This window comes from Symphalangus syndactylus, chromosome 22 (assembly GCF_028878055.3).
Source record: "Symphalangus syndactylus isolate Jambi chromosome 22, NHGRI_mSymSyn1-v2.1_pri, whole genome shotgun sequence".
In the NCBI taxonomy this organism is placed as follows: domain Eukaryota; kingdom Metazoa; phylum Chordata; class Mammalia; order Primates; family Hylobatidae; genus Symphalangus; species Symphalangus syndactylus.
The window spans coordinates 55,070,794-55,089,163 of record NC_072444.2 but is presented as its reverse complement, the minus strand read 5'-3'; the positions used below and the strand labels follow the sequence as shown (position 1 = coordinate 55,089,163).

At 35.5% G+C, this 18,370-nt stretch overlaps 1 protein-coding gene across 5 annotated transcripts in view; it reads left to right on the top strand.

Moving 5' to 3' along the window:
• Positions 1-18,370, top strand: part of DPP10 (dipeptidyl peptidase like 10) — a 1,432,672-nt gene that overhangs the window by 1,259,248 nt on the left and 155,054 nt on the right. For 4 of the 5 annotated variants that reach the window (XM_063631313.1, XM_055262569.2, XM_055262571.2 and 1 more), the window contains 2 exons: positions 17,256-17,308; positions 17,409-17,490. In XM_063631313.1, the coding sequence (XP_063487383.1) occupies positions 17,256-17,308; positions 17,409-17,490 (135 nt within the window). Of the gene's footprint in view, positions 1-8,137; positions 8,157-17,255; positions 17,309-17,408; positions 17,491-18,370 lie in introns of all 5 variants that reach the window. The other variant, XM_055262570.2, reaches the window with a different exon arrangement.

The following is an 18,370-nucleotide window of genomic DNA, read 5'->3' as shown; positions in this document are numbered from 1 at the left end:
CCCAGGCTGGAGTGCAGTGACCCGATCTCGGCTCACTGCAACCTCCGCCCCCTGGGTTCAAGTGATTCTCTTGCCTCAGCCTCCTGAGTAGCTGGGACTACGTGCACGTGCCATCACACCTGGCTAATTTTTTGGTATTTTTAGCAGAAACTGGGTTTCACCACTCTGGCCAGGCTGGTCTCAAACTCCTGACCTCAGGTGATCCGCCTGCCTTGGCCTCCCAAAGTGCTGGGATTACAGGTGTAAGCCACTGTGCCAACTATCATGGCTTATATTTTGAAAAGTAGTTATGCAGTTATATATAACAATTAAAACCCTCGCCTACATAGCTTAATATGAGTATCTGGAAAATTTTTTCCTCTACTCTCTCTCCAAAACAGAACAATCATTAATAATATAGTTTGGGATTTAATTGATATCCTTTGTTATACTGTATTTCCATTGCAGCCAAATGTGATTTTATTATTCAGCTGGCTATCTTTTATTCAATGTCAGGATGAGTTAATCACTTTCTTTCTAATAGTTACCACGTGTCAGTGAGTTAATGTCATGAAGAATATATCCAGAAAGGAATAACATAGGCTAAAATAGAATATTATAAGAAATATTCTCTATCTGCCTGTTTCACTTCAAGTATTATAACATTGAATGCAATTGCTAATTAAAAGTTTAGGGAGTGAAGACATGCCTAAGAGTACCCAGATAATTGACCTAGATAATCCTAATAACATGTTAGGTGCCTTAACCAAGTCATTGAAAGAATTGTATTTCTTCTGTCCAGTCGTGTGTCAGCCACTAGTTGTTAAATATCTCCTGATACATTTCTTAATTCCTCACTCTGTTTCCTAAACTGTTCAGTATGTATTTGTTACCTGGACTGTAAACTTTCTTTTTGTATGGACTAGGTGTGATATTTCAAACCCTTGCTTTTTACTCATATTTTGGGTTCTGACCATGATATAGCATTGGGAGGAGATTGTAAAACATCTGTTGAGAGTCACTGCCTTATCTGTAGTCTGAACTAAAAATGTCTCTCTTCAGATGACTCCAAGAATTTATATATTTATAAGTTGTATCTAATGATTTTTATGATTCGGAAAATTTGAAGAACGTCAGAGTACACTTTAAAAATGGAGGAAAGTGGCCAGGCGTGGTGGCTGACGCCTGTAATTCCAGCACTTTGGGATACCGAGGCGGGTGGATCACCTGAGGTCAGGAGTTCGAGACCAGCATGACCAACATGGAGAAACTCTGTCTCTACAAACAAAACAAAACAAAACAAAACAAAACTAGCTGGACGTGGTGGCGCTTGCCTGTAATCCCAGCTACTTGGGAGGCTAAGGCAGGAGAATCGCTTGAACCTGGGAGGCAGAGGTTGCAGTGAGCTGAGATCATGCCATTGCACTCCAGCCTGGGCAACAAGAACAAAACTCCATCTCATAAATAAATAAATAAATAAATAAATAAATAAATAAATAAATAAAATAAAAAAGGAGGAAAGGAAAATTTGGAGTCATAAAATCAGTTTTCTAGTGTCAACATGGCTTTTGGAATCAAGCACAAGTGGGCACAGAAGTAAAGAAAACGGGCCTACATACTTCATGGGTTTTTTTTTGTTTTAAGATTTTTTTCTTATTTTTCTTATTTTTGCTGTAAATCATATGTACTCTCTCCCCCTTGCCAGCAGTTACATGCTTGTGACATGTAGCCTTCCTAAGAGGGAAAAAATGTTAATTACTGAACCTCAGATTCTGGTACCTGCTCTGATTTATAGTTTATGGGTGATGTGTTTGGCATTTTCAAGGCTCAGTTGGTTATGTTGAGCTTCAGGACTGAAGACTTGGTCCCTTAAAGAAGAACATTCTGCTTTTAGTAATAACCAGGTTAATGTGGGCCACATGCCAGTCCAGCTGAATATGCATGAAGTGATTGAAATTGAAAGTCAATTCCTTACATATTTGAGTTTCATGCTATGAGGAACCTTACAAACAGAGGTCAGAGGGATTTTTATGTTGAAAATCAGTAGAGTGTTACCTTTGCTATGGGAGAAAACAACTTTCTTCAGATATTAATGTCAGCATTAGAGTAATTGCTCTGTGAAACTGTCTCTAGAGTTCCATTCTCTCTTGAACAACAAATCTTTATCATCACGTTAGTATTCAGGTCATTTTTCATAAGCAGCACATAAAGAACACATTAATCTTTATAGATGTCTACCTATATTTTTATTTCAAGTTTAGTTATTATCAAATATTGTCAACCCACAGCCTTTTCCTTTGCCAAGAGTTCTTCATTAACTCCTCCAATAACCTCCCATCTTTTAAAATAAAAACATTGATTTTCCCTTGAAGATGTTATCATTACCTGGAAACTAAGGCAAAGAAAGTTAAGTCATGTGTTCAAGTTTTCAGTGTAAATGCTGAACCAGACACACAATCCACACATATATTTTAATCCACAAACTCACTATTAAAGTTATAGTGCAGACTTCGACAAATATGATGATGCAACATATTAATTAAAAACCTGAACAAGTAAATAATGTTCATGACCAATATAAATGGATGCTTTAAAAAAAATGACCCAAACAGATGTCATCAAGATGGCTTACTAGAAGCCTCTAGTGCTCACCTCCTCCACATAGAAGAACCATAACAACAAACCACACATTGAATAGGATGTTTAAGGGAGAACAATGAAATTCAGCAAAGAAGTGATGAAGACCCTCTGAGGCATGGAACCTTGAGATGGTAGCATAGAGAGGGAAGCAAAGAATCTGGCCAAGATTGGCTCAGAGCCAAGAGGTACTCCCCATTTCTGAGAATAGGTAAGTGGGGAATGCCCCAAAGCCCACATTTCAACAACAGATACCTGCAATTCTAGTTATAGTAGAGCCCCTCAGGCCTCACAGGCCCTAAGTCCACCAGAGGGAGTTGCATGAAGTTCATAGGATTTTATTATCCCAGAGAAAAAAAATTAACGCTAGATCACCTTCACTCATTGGGACCCAGGTTATTGTAGCACAATGCCATTTTGAGAGCATGGTCACCATCAGAGTACATCCTTCCCTGAGGACCAATAGCCCCTGCATTTCCACATCCCTGGGGCCTGACATCCATCCCACATCCATTCAGAGGGTTGCAGTGTTGCACCACCAGCTGGACCCAATAGTTCAGCCATGACTGTTGTACTGAAGCACATGCAGGACCCTCCATCCTAGAGTATAAATAGTCTAGCACAGTGAGGAAGCTTTCCCCAGGACAGAGAAATCTGACATGCATGTTCCCCAGAGCCTTCAAGCCACCAGTTCAAGGCATAACACCACAACCAGCAATTGCATTTACTCCTGCAGCAGAGATGCCATGAACTTGTGCATGTCCTTGAAGGGCCTGAAGGCTGGTCTGCATGGTATCCCCACCTCTGAGCAAACTTGTGCCATGGCAAATAATCACAGAATGGCCACCAGGGCACTTAGAGACACTGCTGACATTGATTACCAAATAATTGTTATAGAGACTATATTACTGTGCCTACTCCAAACCAAAGCCAAAGTATTTTATCCAAGTAAAACTGTAGGACACACACAGAGAAAAAGATCTTTCCCTATAAAAGCTACTTCATAAAACTGGAAGAAGAGATTGTTCCACCAGTTGCACAGATATTAACATAGGAATACCAAAAGATATGATTTAGAAATTCAATAAAAAGATAGCTATAATAAAAAAGAACCAAACAGAACCATTAAAATTGAAAAATTGAATAAATACAATAAAAATAAGTGCTTCATCAGTAGACTAAATTAAGTAGAAGAAAGAATTTCTGCCGGACGCGGTGGCTCACGCTTGTAATCCCAGCACTTTGGGAGGCCGAGGCGGGCGGATCACGAGGTCAGGAGATCGAGACCACGGTGAAACCCCATCTCTACTAAAAATACAAAAACAATTAGCCGGGCATGGTGGCAGGCACCTGTAGTCCCAGCTACTCGGAGAGGCTGAGGCAGGAGAATGGCGTGAACCCAGGAGGCAGAGCTTGCAGTGAGCCAAGATTGCGCCACTGCACTCTAGCCTGGGCGACAGAGCGAGACTCCGTCTCAAAAACAAACAAACAAACAAACAAACAAAAAAACTCTGAACTTACAGACAGGCCTTTTGAGATAAATGAGTTAACCAAAAGAGGAAAAAGAATAAAAATGAATGAAGCAGGACTACGGGACATATAAGAGGACATTAAGAAAACAAATATTGGAATCATGGAAGTTCCACATTAAGCAAAGAAGAAGAAAAGCATAGAAAACCTGTTTAATGATGTAATAGCTGAAAACTCTCAACTCTTGGAAGATGTGTGGCATGCAGATAACAAGCTCAAATATTTCCATGTAGATTTAACCCAAAAATGTCCTCTCTGAAGTACAATAAATATCACAAGATAAAGAGAGACTTCTAAAAACAGCAAGAGGAAAGCATCAAGACACATATGAGGAAATCCCAATTAAAGAAATGGTAAATTTGTCAATGGAAACTGTACAGATCAGGAAATAATATGATAATATAGTCAAAGTTCAGGGAAAAGCAGACAAATAACCTTCCAGCCAGAAATATAATACTCAGGCAAAGCTATCCTTTAGAAATTAAGGAGAAATAAAGTATTGCCCAGGCAAGCAAAAACTGAGGGAATTCATCACCACTAGACTGGTCCTACAAGAATGTTTAAGAAAGTCTTACATTTGAAAGCACATGAGCAATCTCTACCATTATAAAAACATATAAAAATATGAACCTCACTGGTAGAACAGATAAATAAATGAGAAATAAAATTGAATCAATATAGAAAATCAACAAACTGCAAAGATAAACAATAAGAGAGGAAGAAAGAAACAAAGAATTTGCAAAACACTAGAAAACAATGTAAAAAATGATAGGAGTAAGTTTTTCCCAGTCAATAACTGACTAGCATGTAAATGATTTAAATTCCTCAATAAAAAGATACAAATTGGCTGAATCGATTAAAAAATAAGACTCAACTATATGCTGCCCACAAGAGACTCACTTCATTTGTAAGGACACATGTAGACAGAAAGTGAAGAGATGGAAAAAGAAATTTCATACAAATGGAAATAAAAAGTGAGCAGGAAAGCTGTATTTATATCGGATAAAATAGACTTTAAGTAACAAAAAAAGAAACAAAGAAGGTTATTGTGTAATAATAACAAGGTCAATTGAGCAAGAGGATATAACAATGTTAAATATATATGTACCCAATACCATAGCATCCAGATTTACAAAGCAAATATTGTTAGAACTAAGGGGAGAGAGAATCTCCAGTACAGTATAAGCTGGGGACTTTAACGCCTGACTCTCAGCATGAAACATATCATCTAGACAGAGAATCAAGAAACATAGTTCTTAAACTGCACTTAACACCAAATAGACCTAAAGGACATTTATAAGTCATTTTATCCTTTAGCTGCAGAAAACACATTCTTCTCATTAGCACATAAAATATTATTTAGCATTAATTATACTTTGAGCCAAAAACAAGTCTCAATATATTTTTGAAAACTCAAAATTATATCAAGTAAGAGGAAGCAGAGCATAAAACTTTAGAAAACTTGCAGTCTGATGATGCAATAGAAAAGAAAAACCCATTTTCTGAAGAGAAATTCAAGCTGGCTGCAGAAATTTGCATAAGTAATGCGGAGCCAAATGTTAATCACCAAGACAATGGGGAAAATGTCTTTAGGCATGTCAGAGCCCTTCATGGCAGCCCCTCCTGTCACAGGCCTGGAGGCTTAGGAGGAAAAAATGGTTTCATGGGCCAGGCCCGGGGCCCCCTGCTGTGTGCAGCCTTGGGACTTGGTGCCCTACTTTCCAGCTGCTCCTGCCATGCTAAAAGGGGTCACGGCACAGCTCAGGCCATTGCTTCAGGTGCAAACACCCAGTCTTGGCAGCTTGCACATGATGTTAGTCCTGCAGGTATTCATAAGATAAGAATTGAGGTTTGGGAACCTCTGCCTAGATTTCAGAGGATGTATGGGAACACCTGGATGTCCAGCAGAAGTCCACTGCAGGGGTGCAGTCCTCATGGAGAACCTCTACTAGGGCAATGCAGAAGGAAAATGTGGGGTTGGAGCCCTACACAGAGTCCCTACTAGGGCATTGCCCAGTGGAGCTGTGAGAAGAGGGCCACTGTCCTCCAGACCCCAGAATGTTACATCCACGGACAGCTTGCACCATGCACCTGGAAAAGCTGCAGGCACTCAACACCAGCCCATGAAAGCATCTGACTGGGGGCTCTACTCTATAAAGCCACAGTGGGTGGAACTGCCCAAGGTTGTGGGAGCCCACCTCTTGCATCAGCATGCCCTGGATGTGGGCCATGGAGTCAAAACAGATCATTTTGGAACTTTAAGGTTTAATGAATGCCCTCTTGGATTTTGGACTTGCCTGGGGCCTGGAGCCCCTTTGTTCTGGCCAGTTTCTCCCATTTGGAATAGTTGTATTTACCCAGTGCCTATACTCCCATTGTATCTAGGAAGTAACTAATTTGCTTTTGATTTTACAGGCTTATAGGCAGAAGGGACTTGCCTTGTCTCAGGCGAGACTTTGGACTGTAGAATTTTGAGTTAATGCTGGAATGAGTTAAGACTTTGGAGGACTGTTGGAAGGGCATGACTGTGTTTTAAATGTGAGGACATGAGATTTTGGGGGTGCATGGGTGGAATGATATGATTTGGCTGTGTCCCCCACCCAAATCTTGTCTTGAATTATAGTTCCCATAATCCCTACATGTCATAGGAGGGACCTGATGGGAGGTAATTGAATCATGGCAGCAGTTACTTTCATGCTGTTCTCATGATAGTGAGTTCTCAGGAGATCTGATGGTTTTATAGGGGTCTTTCCCCCCTTTGCTCAGCACTCTTCTCTCTTTCTGACTTGTGAAGCACATGTTTGCTTCCCTTTCCACCATGTTTGTAAGTTTCCTGAGGCCTTCCCAGCCATTTGGAACTGTGAGTCAATTAAACCTCTTTTCTTTGTAAATTACCAAGTCTCAGATATTTCTTCATAGAAGTGTGAGAATGAACAGTATGGAATCAATGTAAGTGTCCATCACCAGCTGAATTAGTTAAAAAATTGTGGTATAAATACACAAGGGAATAATATGCAGCCATTAAAAAATAATAAAATTCTATTATTTGCATCAACATGGATAAACCTGGAAGACATTATATTAAGTGAAATAAGTTAGGCACAAAAAGATAAATACCATGTGTAACACTTGTATGTGGGAACAAAAAACATTTAGCTCACAGAAGTAAAGAGAAGAACTATGGTTATTAGAGGCTTGAAAAGGCAGGAGTAAGAGAAGATAGAAAGAGGTTTGGTGAAGGATATAAAATTATAGCTAGAAAAAAGAAGGAGTCCTAGAATTCTATACCACCTTGGGCAACTATAGTTAACAATAATTTAATATATACTTTCAAAAATCCTAAAGAGAGGATTTTGAATGGTCGCAACACAAAGAAATAATAAATATTTTAGGTGATGAGTATGCTAATTACACAGATTTAATCATTACATATTATACACATTTATAAAAATATCACATTGTATTCCAAAAATATGTACAATTTTATGTGTCAATCAAAAATTTTAAAATTTTCTAAATAACAAGAATATTTTAAAGATTTCTAAGTAAAAAGTTTTAAAACATTTTTAAATAAAATTTTATTCAATATTTAGTATGCTTCTCAGTTTAACTAGATTTTAATAAGAATAGGATGTGTTTAAGTAGTCAATATTTAGAGTGTGTATATGTCACCAAAATATGAAAATGTATTAATATTCTTTGCAATTAAATGTGTTTTAAAGGTGCAATATAATCCTTGTAAGGAAAAGGCAAACAAATAAATAAGTCCATAATAGACCAGTAAAAGACAAACTATGTGTAGAATGTAAGTATAACATTCAAATAAAGAAAAATGACAAATTGCAGAACAAATTGCATTGAGCAACTTTCTGGTTACTTGGGGAATAAAAAACAAAACTGGATGTATACCTCACACCGTAAATAAAAATAATTATTGCTTTATTGAAGAGATCATAAATTTTAAAAGTGCTAGAAGAAAAAAGTGTGTGAGAACTTACAATGTTAAGCTAGTTAAGCTACTTCTGGCATGCTACTTAAGTATGAGACCACAAAGGAAATAACTTTTAGAATAAACATATAAAGATTTAAAAATTATCTATGGAAAACACACAAAATGAAAACACAGATGCTAAATAGGGTAAAATGTTTACTGAATACATAAAAACAAAGTTATAATCTGTCATATGAAAAAAGCTTTTAGAAATCAATAAGAAAAAGATGAATGAATTCCCAAGAACAAACAGGAAATAGACAGTGATATAAAAGTTATGAATGAAGAAATACAAGTGATTACAGCTTATGACAGGATATTCAAGCTCAATCATAATCAAACTACAAGTCTAAATGATTTGTTGTTGTTATTGCTGTCATTGTCATTGTTTATCCTTGAAACAATTTAAATTACCTCAATGGTAACATGATTTTATTGTGACATTGAACAAAGAGAGAGATGCTTGTGTAGCATGTAGGACTACAAATTGTTTTTAGCCTTAGCAAAAAATGACTGGTAATAGGAATCAAAATATAAAATGTGCATATCTTCTGATCTACATATTTTACTTTTGAGAATATATCCTAAGCATATGCAAAATATGTAATAAAAATAATTTTAGAGCTTTCTGTGGTATACGGAAAATACGAACAATCTAAATGGCTATTAATAGATAAATACATATATTATTATACTTTCTTGAAATTTTTATTTATTACCATTTTTCTAATATTTAAAAAATCATTTAACACAGGTATGTTAATTATGTATGAGGGTATAGTGTTATGCAAAGTTACAAATACAAAATCAATACAACTCATTTTAAGGATTTTCTATCTCTGCTTGGTAGTAAAACTTTTATGGAATAAGTTAACAAGTTGCAATTGAAATAGATTTGAGCTTTTCTGGTTGTAATCTCTTGGGCTTAGCTTCAGGTAATAACCAAAAAAAGTCCATATATTTTTGTCCTTTAATTCTCATAATAAAACATTTGGATATATTATGTTCTCCATTCCCTTGATGAGTAAATTGTGTTTTTTTCCCCTTTCTTTCTTTTCCTTCCTTCCTGCCTGCCTGCCTGCCTTCCTTCCCTCCTTCCTTCCTTCCTTCCTTCCTTCCTTCCTTCCTTCCTTCCTTCCTTCCTTCCCTTCCTTTTCTTCCTTCCTTTCTTTCTTTCTCTTTCTCTCTCTTCTTTCTTTCTTTCTTTCTTTCTTTCTTTCTTTCTTTCTTTCTTTCTTTTCTTCTTTCTCTTTCTCTTTCTTTCTTTTTCTTTTTTCTTGTAACCTGCTAAGGAAAACACAAGCTAATATTTGATCCTATTGAAATGAAGACACCCTTTTCTCCAAAGCTGCTTGGAAATGAAATGACCACTTTTCTAAGTCATGGTTTATTCAGTTAACAAGGGCTTGTAATTTCCTGTGTGTTGAAACAATAATTTTCATCCTTACCGTTCTAGTTCCAGCACTAAATGGAAGCTAGGTTGGGAGTTTGGCTCTCTGTCCTATTGCAATATATTTATTTCTGCATGGATATGCTAGAGAGAAAACTAGTTTATAGCTAGTGAGACAATGTTTAAACTTATTTCGCTATAAATAAAAAATCGCTTGTACTACTGTCAGTAATTGATTTTAAATGCCATTCAGGTTATCAAACCAGATATTTTCAAATGATGATAAGTAGAAAATAGTTTAATGCCAACTGATATGGAAGTTGCTTATTTGCATTAATTAATGAGGAGAGGTCTGGTCCATGAAAATATTATATTATAAACAGTGGCATTGTCAATGAGGCTGTTAGTTTACTCAAGAGTGTAGTATGGTGAAAGTTACATGTTAAATATCAATTACTGAAAAATGGAACATCTTTGAAAAGGAATTTTGCACTATAGAAAACGTCTCAGGAACTCTAAGAGCAATTCTAAGAGCAGTTTAAAGAAGGTTTTTCTGTAATATAATAAGCTTGTTTATATAACAGGGAATATATCAGGAAATGATTTATTCTGCTTGCTCAAAGATCTCCTTCGGGGTAATAAAGTATAATCTTCTGGTATTAGCTGCTATTAATACATAGGCCAGTTGAATTATATCCTAGGCAGAATAGCCCTACATGCAATTAAAAAATGTTGTCCAGGTGATTTTTGGTATACTTTTAATATTTGAGTCATCAGCCATCCATTGTCTAAAGTAAAATAAATATATCAAATAAAAACATGTGTACTTCATTCATCTCATTAGGTTGTCAGCATTTAGAGTCAGAGTATTTCTGAAAGTATTGTATTTCAGTTCAGAGGGAATACACTATAAATTACAAAATTGCTGACACAGTATCTAATTCTTTTCCACTGTGACACCTACTAGACCCAAATAAACCAAAGAAAAGTATAAATATTACTTTATTATACATCTTGTGTGGGGACGGCATTATGCTCCCTGTAACAGAATGACCAGATTGGTTTTGTGACAGTCAGTTTTGTTTTGCTTTTTAATTAGCAAGTTTATTTTTATGTTTTGTAGATTTTGTCATAAATATAGCCTAATTAAAACAACACCTATAAACTGTGACATATCTAGACTATGCAATATTATTTATTGAAAAAGAGATGAACTATCAAGGCATGAAAACACATGGATGAAATGTATATGTTGCATATTACTAAGTGAAAAAAGCCAATTTGAAAAGTCTGCATACTGGATGATTCCAACTATATGGCATTCTGGGAAATGCAAAATTGTGGAGACAGTAAAAAATTTAGTGTTTGCTAGGGATTAAGATGGAAGAAGGGATGAACTTGTGGAACACACAGAATTTTGGGGGGCAACGAAACTATTCTGTGTGATACCGTAATCATGAAGACAAGTCATTATATGCTCATCAAAACTCATGGAATATACAACATCAAGAGTAAACTCTCATGTAAATTATGGACTTTGGGTGGCAATGGCATGTTGATATACGTTTATACATTTATTGATTGTAACATGCGTACCACTCTGGTAGGGGATGTTGATAGTGGAGAGGCTGTGCATATGTGGCGGCAGAGGTATATGAGTACTCTCTGTAACTTCCACTCTATTTCTCTGTGAACCTAAAAGAGCTCTAAATATGTCTATTTTTAAAACATAAAATAAAAATAAAACACCTAAATTTTATCTTCTTAATCATCATACTTTTAGTCTCACCACCTTAAGTTTTTTACTGTTTGCTACTTAACAAAATGGTGGTGCAATTGAAGAATGCTACATGATTCTTCTATGTTGTATCATAGCAAAGCCATACTTGCATTTTTTTCTTTCTTATTGTAGTAGAAAAGACATGGATTTTAGAATCTATAAGATCTTAGTTCCAATTCTAGTTATACTAGCTGTGTATAAACTTATTTCAGTATAAATAAAAAATCGCTTGTACTACTGTCAGTAATTGATTTTAAATGCCATTCAGGTTATCAAACCTGAAGGATAGATAATATCCTTTTAAGGTTATAGTGAACATTAAATAAGAAATATTTTGAAGTAGTTTAAAATACTGATAAATATTAAGTATACTTTTAATACTCATATATATTTTCCCTTTCAATCAATACTTTTTGTTCGACGTTCACAAAGCTTTGTTAAAAGGGCAATGTTTTAAAAATATTTCTGTAGAGCTGTAGTTTATCATTGTGTGAATCATATTACAACACTAGAGTCTCCTAGCTCATAGCTAGGAGCTAGTTAGTTCTTAACTGTGTGAAGAAGATAAATCTTTTCAAATGACAAAGTCACGACTCACTCATCTTAAAAGGTATCTCATTATCCTAGAACAAACTTGGCATCATTGTATTACTGACTTCCAAGAGAAACAAATCCCATTTTGCCTGTATTGTCTTTCCTCTTACCGGCATTCTTTTATAAATGCTGTTGACACAGTAGTTTGCTTTCTCACAATTCACTTTTCCTAACTGTTTGATTCCATGGCAAATCCGTAATCCTATTTTAAATATTCTCCAGGCCATGAAAATGAATGCTATTTATATCAATTTGGCTGTTTAACTGCGGTGCAGAAAAAGCTTTTGTATCCAGAGATACAAGCCTCTGGTTCAAGCATAAATTACTGGGGTACACTGCTCTTTTTTCTTTTAAGCGTAACTCTCCTTGACATGAATCCCCATAGGTGTCTTAGGTAATAACTGATATTCCAAGAAAAAAAAATTGTGAAAAACAGTTAAAAGAAAAGACAATTTACATTTTTAATCTGATATATCAGATCATGTTTTCAAAATGAAATCTCTCTTAACTCTGGTAATCAATTAATTCATACATATGTCTATCAATAGATCTTTGAATAGTGGCTTAATTGGTCTTTTGGAAATGAATCTTTTGCAAAACTAGAGTCGTGCTTCCTGTACTAGCTCCTTGAAAGGTAGTGTGCAGAGAGATTAAATCACAAAGTGGATTGTGATCAGACGGATCTCGGTTCAGATTGTGACTGTTTCCTACTTAAACTTACAGTTTTAAACTTGAACTTGGCACAGCTTATTTTATGAATTATGAATAATATTTACTTCTTGAGGTTGATTTAAATATTAAGTAATATAATATATGTAAAGCACTATGTAGAATCTGGTATGTAGTGAAAGCTAAATTCAAGTTATTATTATATGCAGGACTATCTTAAGTTTGACACACTAGCTGTATTTTTCTAAACTATATAAATCACTTCTACTAAGTCAACTATTATATCTTCTATGATGTGCTCATAAAACCAAAAAGATTAATCATTTCTTGGAAAGCTTATGAACTTATAATATGCAGTCCTAATTGAACCATGACCTACAAGAATATTCCATACCAGTGTAATGTTTCTTGGCCTTGTTGCACCGAATGGAACATCAGCTCCGTGGGGACAGAGATTACATTTATTTTGGTCTTTGTATTTTGCAAGTTACCTCATTTATGAACTTGCACATAATTAGTATTCAATAGTTACATAATTAGTATTCAATAGTCATTTATAAACTGACAACATATAAAAGTAAATACAAGTTATCAACTGACACTCTTATTTATCTTATTTTAAAAAAAGTTCATTATGATAATCTTTTTAAAAATAGTAGTTATTGTGGTGCCTGTATCAAAGATATTAACAGAAATTTGTTAAATAAATGAATGTAATTAATTTTTCATTTACAGAGCATGAATGCCAGAATTTGGATAACTTCTATACTTTCCTTGTGTTCAAATTCTGGCAGGACTAAAATGTCTGTTTTTCCTTTCTTCCAATAATATCTCATGCCATGTTGATGTAAATAATACGGTAGATTATTATCCATAAATTCCATACATGCAAATTCAACTACATGCTAAAGTTAACTTGTGCCCCGCAAATCTACTCCTGGGTCTTTCACAGTCATTCATAGACACATGCAGAATAGCAGAACAATGGAGTTGCTTGTTGTCTACTTTCCCAGCTAAGGTTGAACAAGGTGACACTGTGCCTTCCTGTTTCAGCTCTTTTACTGTAAACAATTATCATTTCGAGGGTCTACTTAATGAAATGTTTTTCACATTTTTGTGCTTTCTGTTGGTCATATTCCTGTTTAAAATCACTCCCCACCACTCACTTCTGCCCCCAAGCATAGTGATGAAGAGTTGTCCTGTCTTCCTTAGTGCAAGAACTCTGTGATGTGCCTTATGGAGCAAACACATGTGTTAGATACGCCTCATTCAAGCATGAGTTATAGTGTTGTTGGCCATGAGTTCAATGTTAATGAATCATTTAAAATAAGGTGTCTTTAAACAGAAACAAATATGAAATAGGTTATAGGTTAAAGGGTTCATGAAAATGTTGTGACCAGAGGCTCACAGGAACCTGATCCTGTATTTCTCCTAGGAGCAATGATTCAGTAGTTGCTAATTCAGTGTTTATGCTGAGAGTACAGGTAAAAACAACTGCAAACAATGAAAGCTGTCTATACCACTTGTAGTAGTCAACTCTTAGTAATCAGCCTCTTCTTAGGGTTCACAGTATAATATAGAGATGATGGATACCAGATTGGATTACATGATCTTTTGATGTTTTCTGATTCCCCTAATACTTTTCTTGATGGGATTGAATGATTGGATATCTTAAGGCCAGCTTCCAGAAATAAGCTTTGATCAAGTTTTGATATGGTATATCTGAATTCTGTCCACTCCCACTGCCTTTTCCATAACAATTCACACTCTAATAAGCAGTGGAACATCCTTTGCAGAGATGGGATGAATAGGTAATTTTTGGCTACGAAATGTGCTTGTCCCCAGAGGTCTCTCAGATGCTCAGTTTGGCTTTCACTATGCAGCAGCCAATCATTACAGGAAAAACTGTTACTCTTCCTAATCTTCAGTAACTTTGATTTTACCCTCTCGTCATGAAATAAGACCTACTTAGCCATATGGAAGGGGAATTTAAGATAAAGGAAAATGAGGAATGTTAAAAAAGAGTAGAAATGCTATCCAAGGAAGGAGAGAGAAAGAGATTCAGGTTAACACAGGGTGAATTTAGACCAGAATGCCTTAATACAGATGTTCAGTAAAGCTAAATCTAATTCTCATTGAAAATCCCTCCATCCCTTTAAAATATCTCCAACACTATGTTAAGAAAGAGAGAGAGACACAGAAAACTTCTTCTTCGAAACTTGTTCAAGATTTTGCCCTCCCCCATACTCTTTATTCTGTTGTGGGCAAGGAATGTGATTTTTCTTATTGAAAGTTAAAAAAACAAGAAGTATTTGAGATCTGCTGGGAACACACACACATGCATAAAAAGATAGTGAATTTGGAGGAAAGAGTTCTAAACTCAGAGTAAAGGGCTAGGTTCTAATTATCTGAACATGGCAAATTGCTGGCTTTGTAGGATGGATGGATGGATGGATAGATAGATAGATAGATAGATAGATAGATAGATAGATAGATAGATAGATAGATATGGATGAGGCCCAAGCCTATAATATGTTACTTCATTCTGCTGTGGGTTTGCAGACAAGTCTAGTTTAACTTCTTTATTGCAGTCTTCACCTCAACACACTTACTGCAAGAGACAAAATTATTATCAGGCTAAGAACTACAGAACAGAAGGTGGATTTATGTATCCCCTTCTCCAATCACACCATTTGGAAGACATATAAGTCCTCTGGATTTACAATTAGAGAATGACCAGCAACCCCTGTAAAAAATAGTACAGAAAGAGACCAAGATTCAATAATTATATCCAGTTAGGTCTCAGAGCCTGCTTTGCCTAAAATGATAATGCCCAGCAACTTTTTCTCTTAAGATAGATGTGTGCCTAAAAGCCAGGTGCAGTGCGGTAGGTAATTCAAAGATAGGATGAATACTCTCTTTCTCCCCATGACATCATGACATATTTGTCTTCTTTGAAGACCAAGCACTCACTTGGCAGTTTGCTTTGGCAGCAGAGCTTTCTGAGAGAGAGAGAAAAAGAGACAGAGAGAGAGAGAGAGAAAAGTATTGACAGAAGTGTTCACATTTCTCATCTTTTTGTCAGCTCTGGTAGCAAATTCAAGATTTAAATTTGTAGCAAAGTATGGAACTTTATAGAACACAATGTAAATGTCAAAGTAGACACCAGGAAAAATTATTTTTGCTTCTGCAGCCCTATCACAAAGGCAATCTCAGATTTAATAGTTATTCCAAAAGGAATGGGAGCATAAAGCTTCATTGTAAAACACACTACTCTAACAAATGGTGGAAGGCTTGCAATTTCATTGCAAAGAGAGAACATAGTACTTCTTTGCCAAATATGTGGCCAATCATATTTAATTGAAGCTATTATTCCAGTGAGAAGAAATAACAATTTGACTTCTAGGGAGTTTTAATTGACAGTATTATAATATTTGTGCAATATACATCCACTACAAGAATAAAAGAAGCTTTTATAATTGCATACTGAAAAATGAAAGTATCAATAAAATTTCTGTAAATCCTGGAAATAATAATATCACAATATAGCTAGCTAAAGAACAATTTTCTTCACTAGATTCGCATAGCTTAGAGAAAAATAATTTTCACAGAAATATACTCATTGTCTCTTTCCCTAACCCATCTTTTGTAATTTTCCTAATTTCCCCTGTATTCCACTATTTCATCATCTCATTATTAAGAAGCAAAACACAGAGGCATTTTTGCATTATGCACTACAGTCTTTTGTTTGAAATTTAATGGGTCATGAGTTCTGCAGTCCTTGGGAAGATAGTCTTTAAAAAAAAAAAAAAACGGGGATTTTTAGATATTACATACTTGTAGCCATCTGCTTAATATGTCATTTTCAACCACTACTATGAAGGTGTGGAGAGTGTTATCTCACTTAGCTTCACCAACAAACACTTCAACACGCATTAGATTTTTTCCTATCAGAACCATCACTCAAGAAATACCAGTTGAATGCATATAAACATGGCACTGTGCTAGGTAATGTGGAGGATGCAAAGGTAATAGACAGCTGTATCTGACAACGTTCTAGTAGGAAAAGGAGACTTACCCAAAATGTTTATATAGTTTCACTAAAGAGTGAGATGTGTCCTAAGAGTCATGCAGGAAACCGTGTGAGATGGATTTCAGTAGAAGAAATCAATATGAGCTCCATACAGGGGCTTTATTATAAGGGGGTAGAATTTTCACCTCAGTTAAGGTAGAATGTCCTTGGGGGAAAAGCAAAAATAGTTCAGGACACATAGGGAGAATCCATCTTATTTGACGTATAGACTATGTAAAGGGAGGCAGTGGGTGATAAGTTTAGAAAAACATGTGAAAGCCAAAACAACAAAATTATTTAACATCAGATGAGGCAATTTGAACTTTATTTTACAGGCAATAGGGCATTAGTGAAAATTTTGAACAAGAAAGTAATATAATCACAATTATACTCAGGATAGAGTGGATTAAATAAGCAATGGAATTGATATTAGAAAGAAAAATTAGGCATAAGGCACAGAGAGGGTAATAAACTTCTGAGCTAGAATATTTTATATTTTCATCTCTGCCTAACACCAATTCTGGGATTACCTGGATTTTACTAAGAATATATATATACATATATTCACGTTAAGATAAAGCTATGATCAGTAATGTTTCTTTTTTAATTTCAGATTTTTCATTATTCATATACTGCTTCATATGTGATTTACAACATACACACTAGGTAAGTTCTTTGACTTTCTGGTTTTCATGAGCCATTGTGTTACTAAATTGTTGGTGTAGATATCTGTTTGTTCATGTAAAAATATTCACATTTTTTCAAGGGAAGTTTGGGAGTTAAATCCTCCAGAAGTAGAGGACTCCGTCTTGCAGTACGCGGCCTGGGGTGTCCAAGGGCAGCAGCTGGTAAGAGCAGGCATTGGTATGCACTGAACACTGCCAATCATAGTTTTATGGAAGATGTTAACTGAAACTTTGGAAAAACCATAGGAAAACTTGTCCTACAAAATTTTATGTTTTCCTAAGTCCTTTATATCTTTTATCTAATATTCCAACTTAAGAATACATTAAACGATACTAGTATTATGTTATCAGTTAATAAAGACAAAAGTTTATTAAGTAATATATGATTAAACTGCTGGTTTATAATGAAACCTAGAAGAGATCCAAGGTTACTAGGACCTTGTACTGCATAATTTCCATTACATAATATTGTCAGTTTTCATAAAAAATTCAAAATAAAGATTATTTTTTCTTAAAGCTTTGTTCAGGGTAAAAATTTAGACAGAATTATTTAATATTCTTTTAAGAGAGGATTTTTACTTTTATTTTTATTTTGAAATTATTACAAACTCAAAGAGATAATTATTGATGTATAAAGCAGTTTGAGCAATTATATATGTGTGTGTGTGTGTGTGTGTGTGTGTGTGTGTTTATTTTAGGCAAAGTCTTGTTCTGTCATCCAGGCTGGAGTGAGATCTCAGCTCACTGCAACCTCTGCCTCCCAGGTTTAAGCAATTCTTGTGCCTCAGCCTCCCAAGTACCTGGGATTACAGGCACATGCTACCAGGCCTGGCTAACTTTTATATTTTTAGTAGAGACAGGGTTGTACCATGGTTGGCCAGGCTGATCTCAAATTCCTGACCTTAAGTGATCCACCCACCTAGGCCTCCCAAAGTGATGGGATTACAGACATGAGCCAGTGAGCCCGGCCTGCAATATTATATTCTTGTACATATCTCGTGGTGACCATGTAAAGCCTTTCTCAAGGGAATACTGCTCAGGG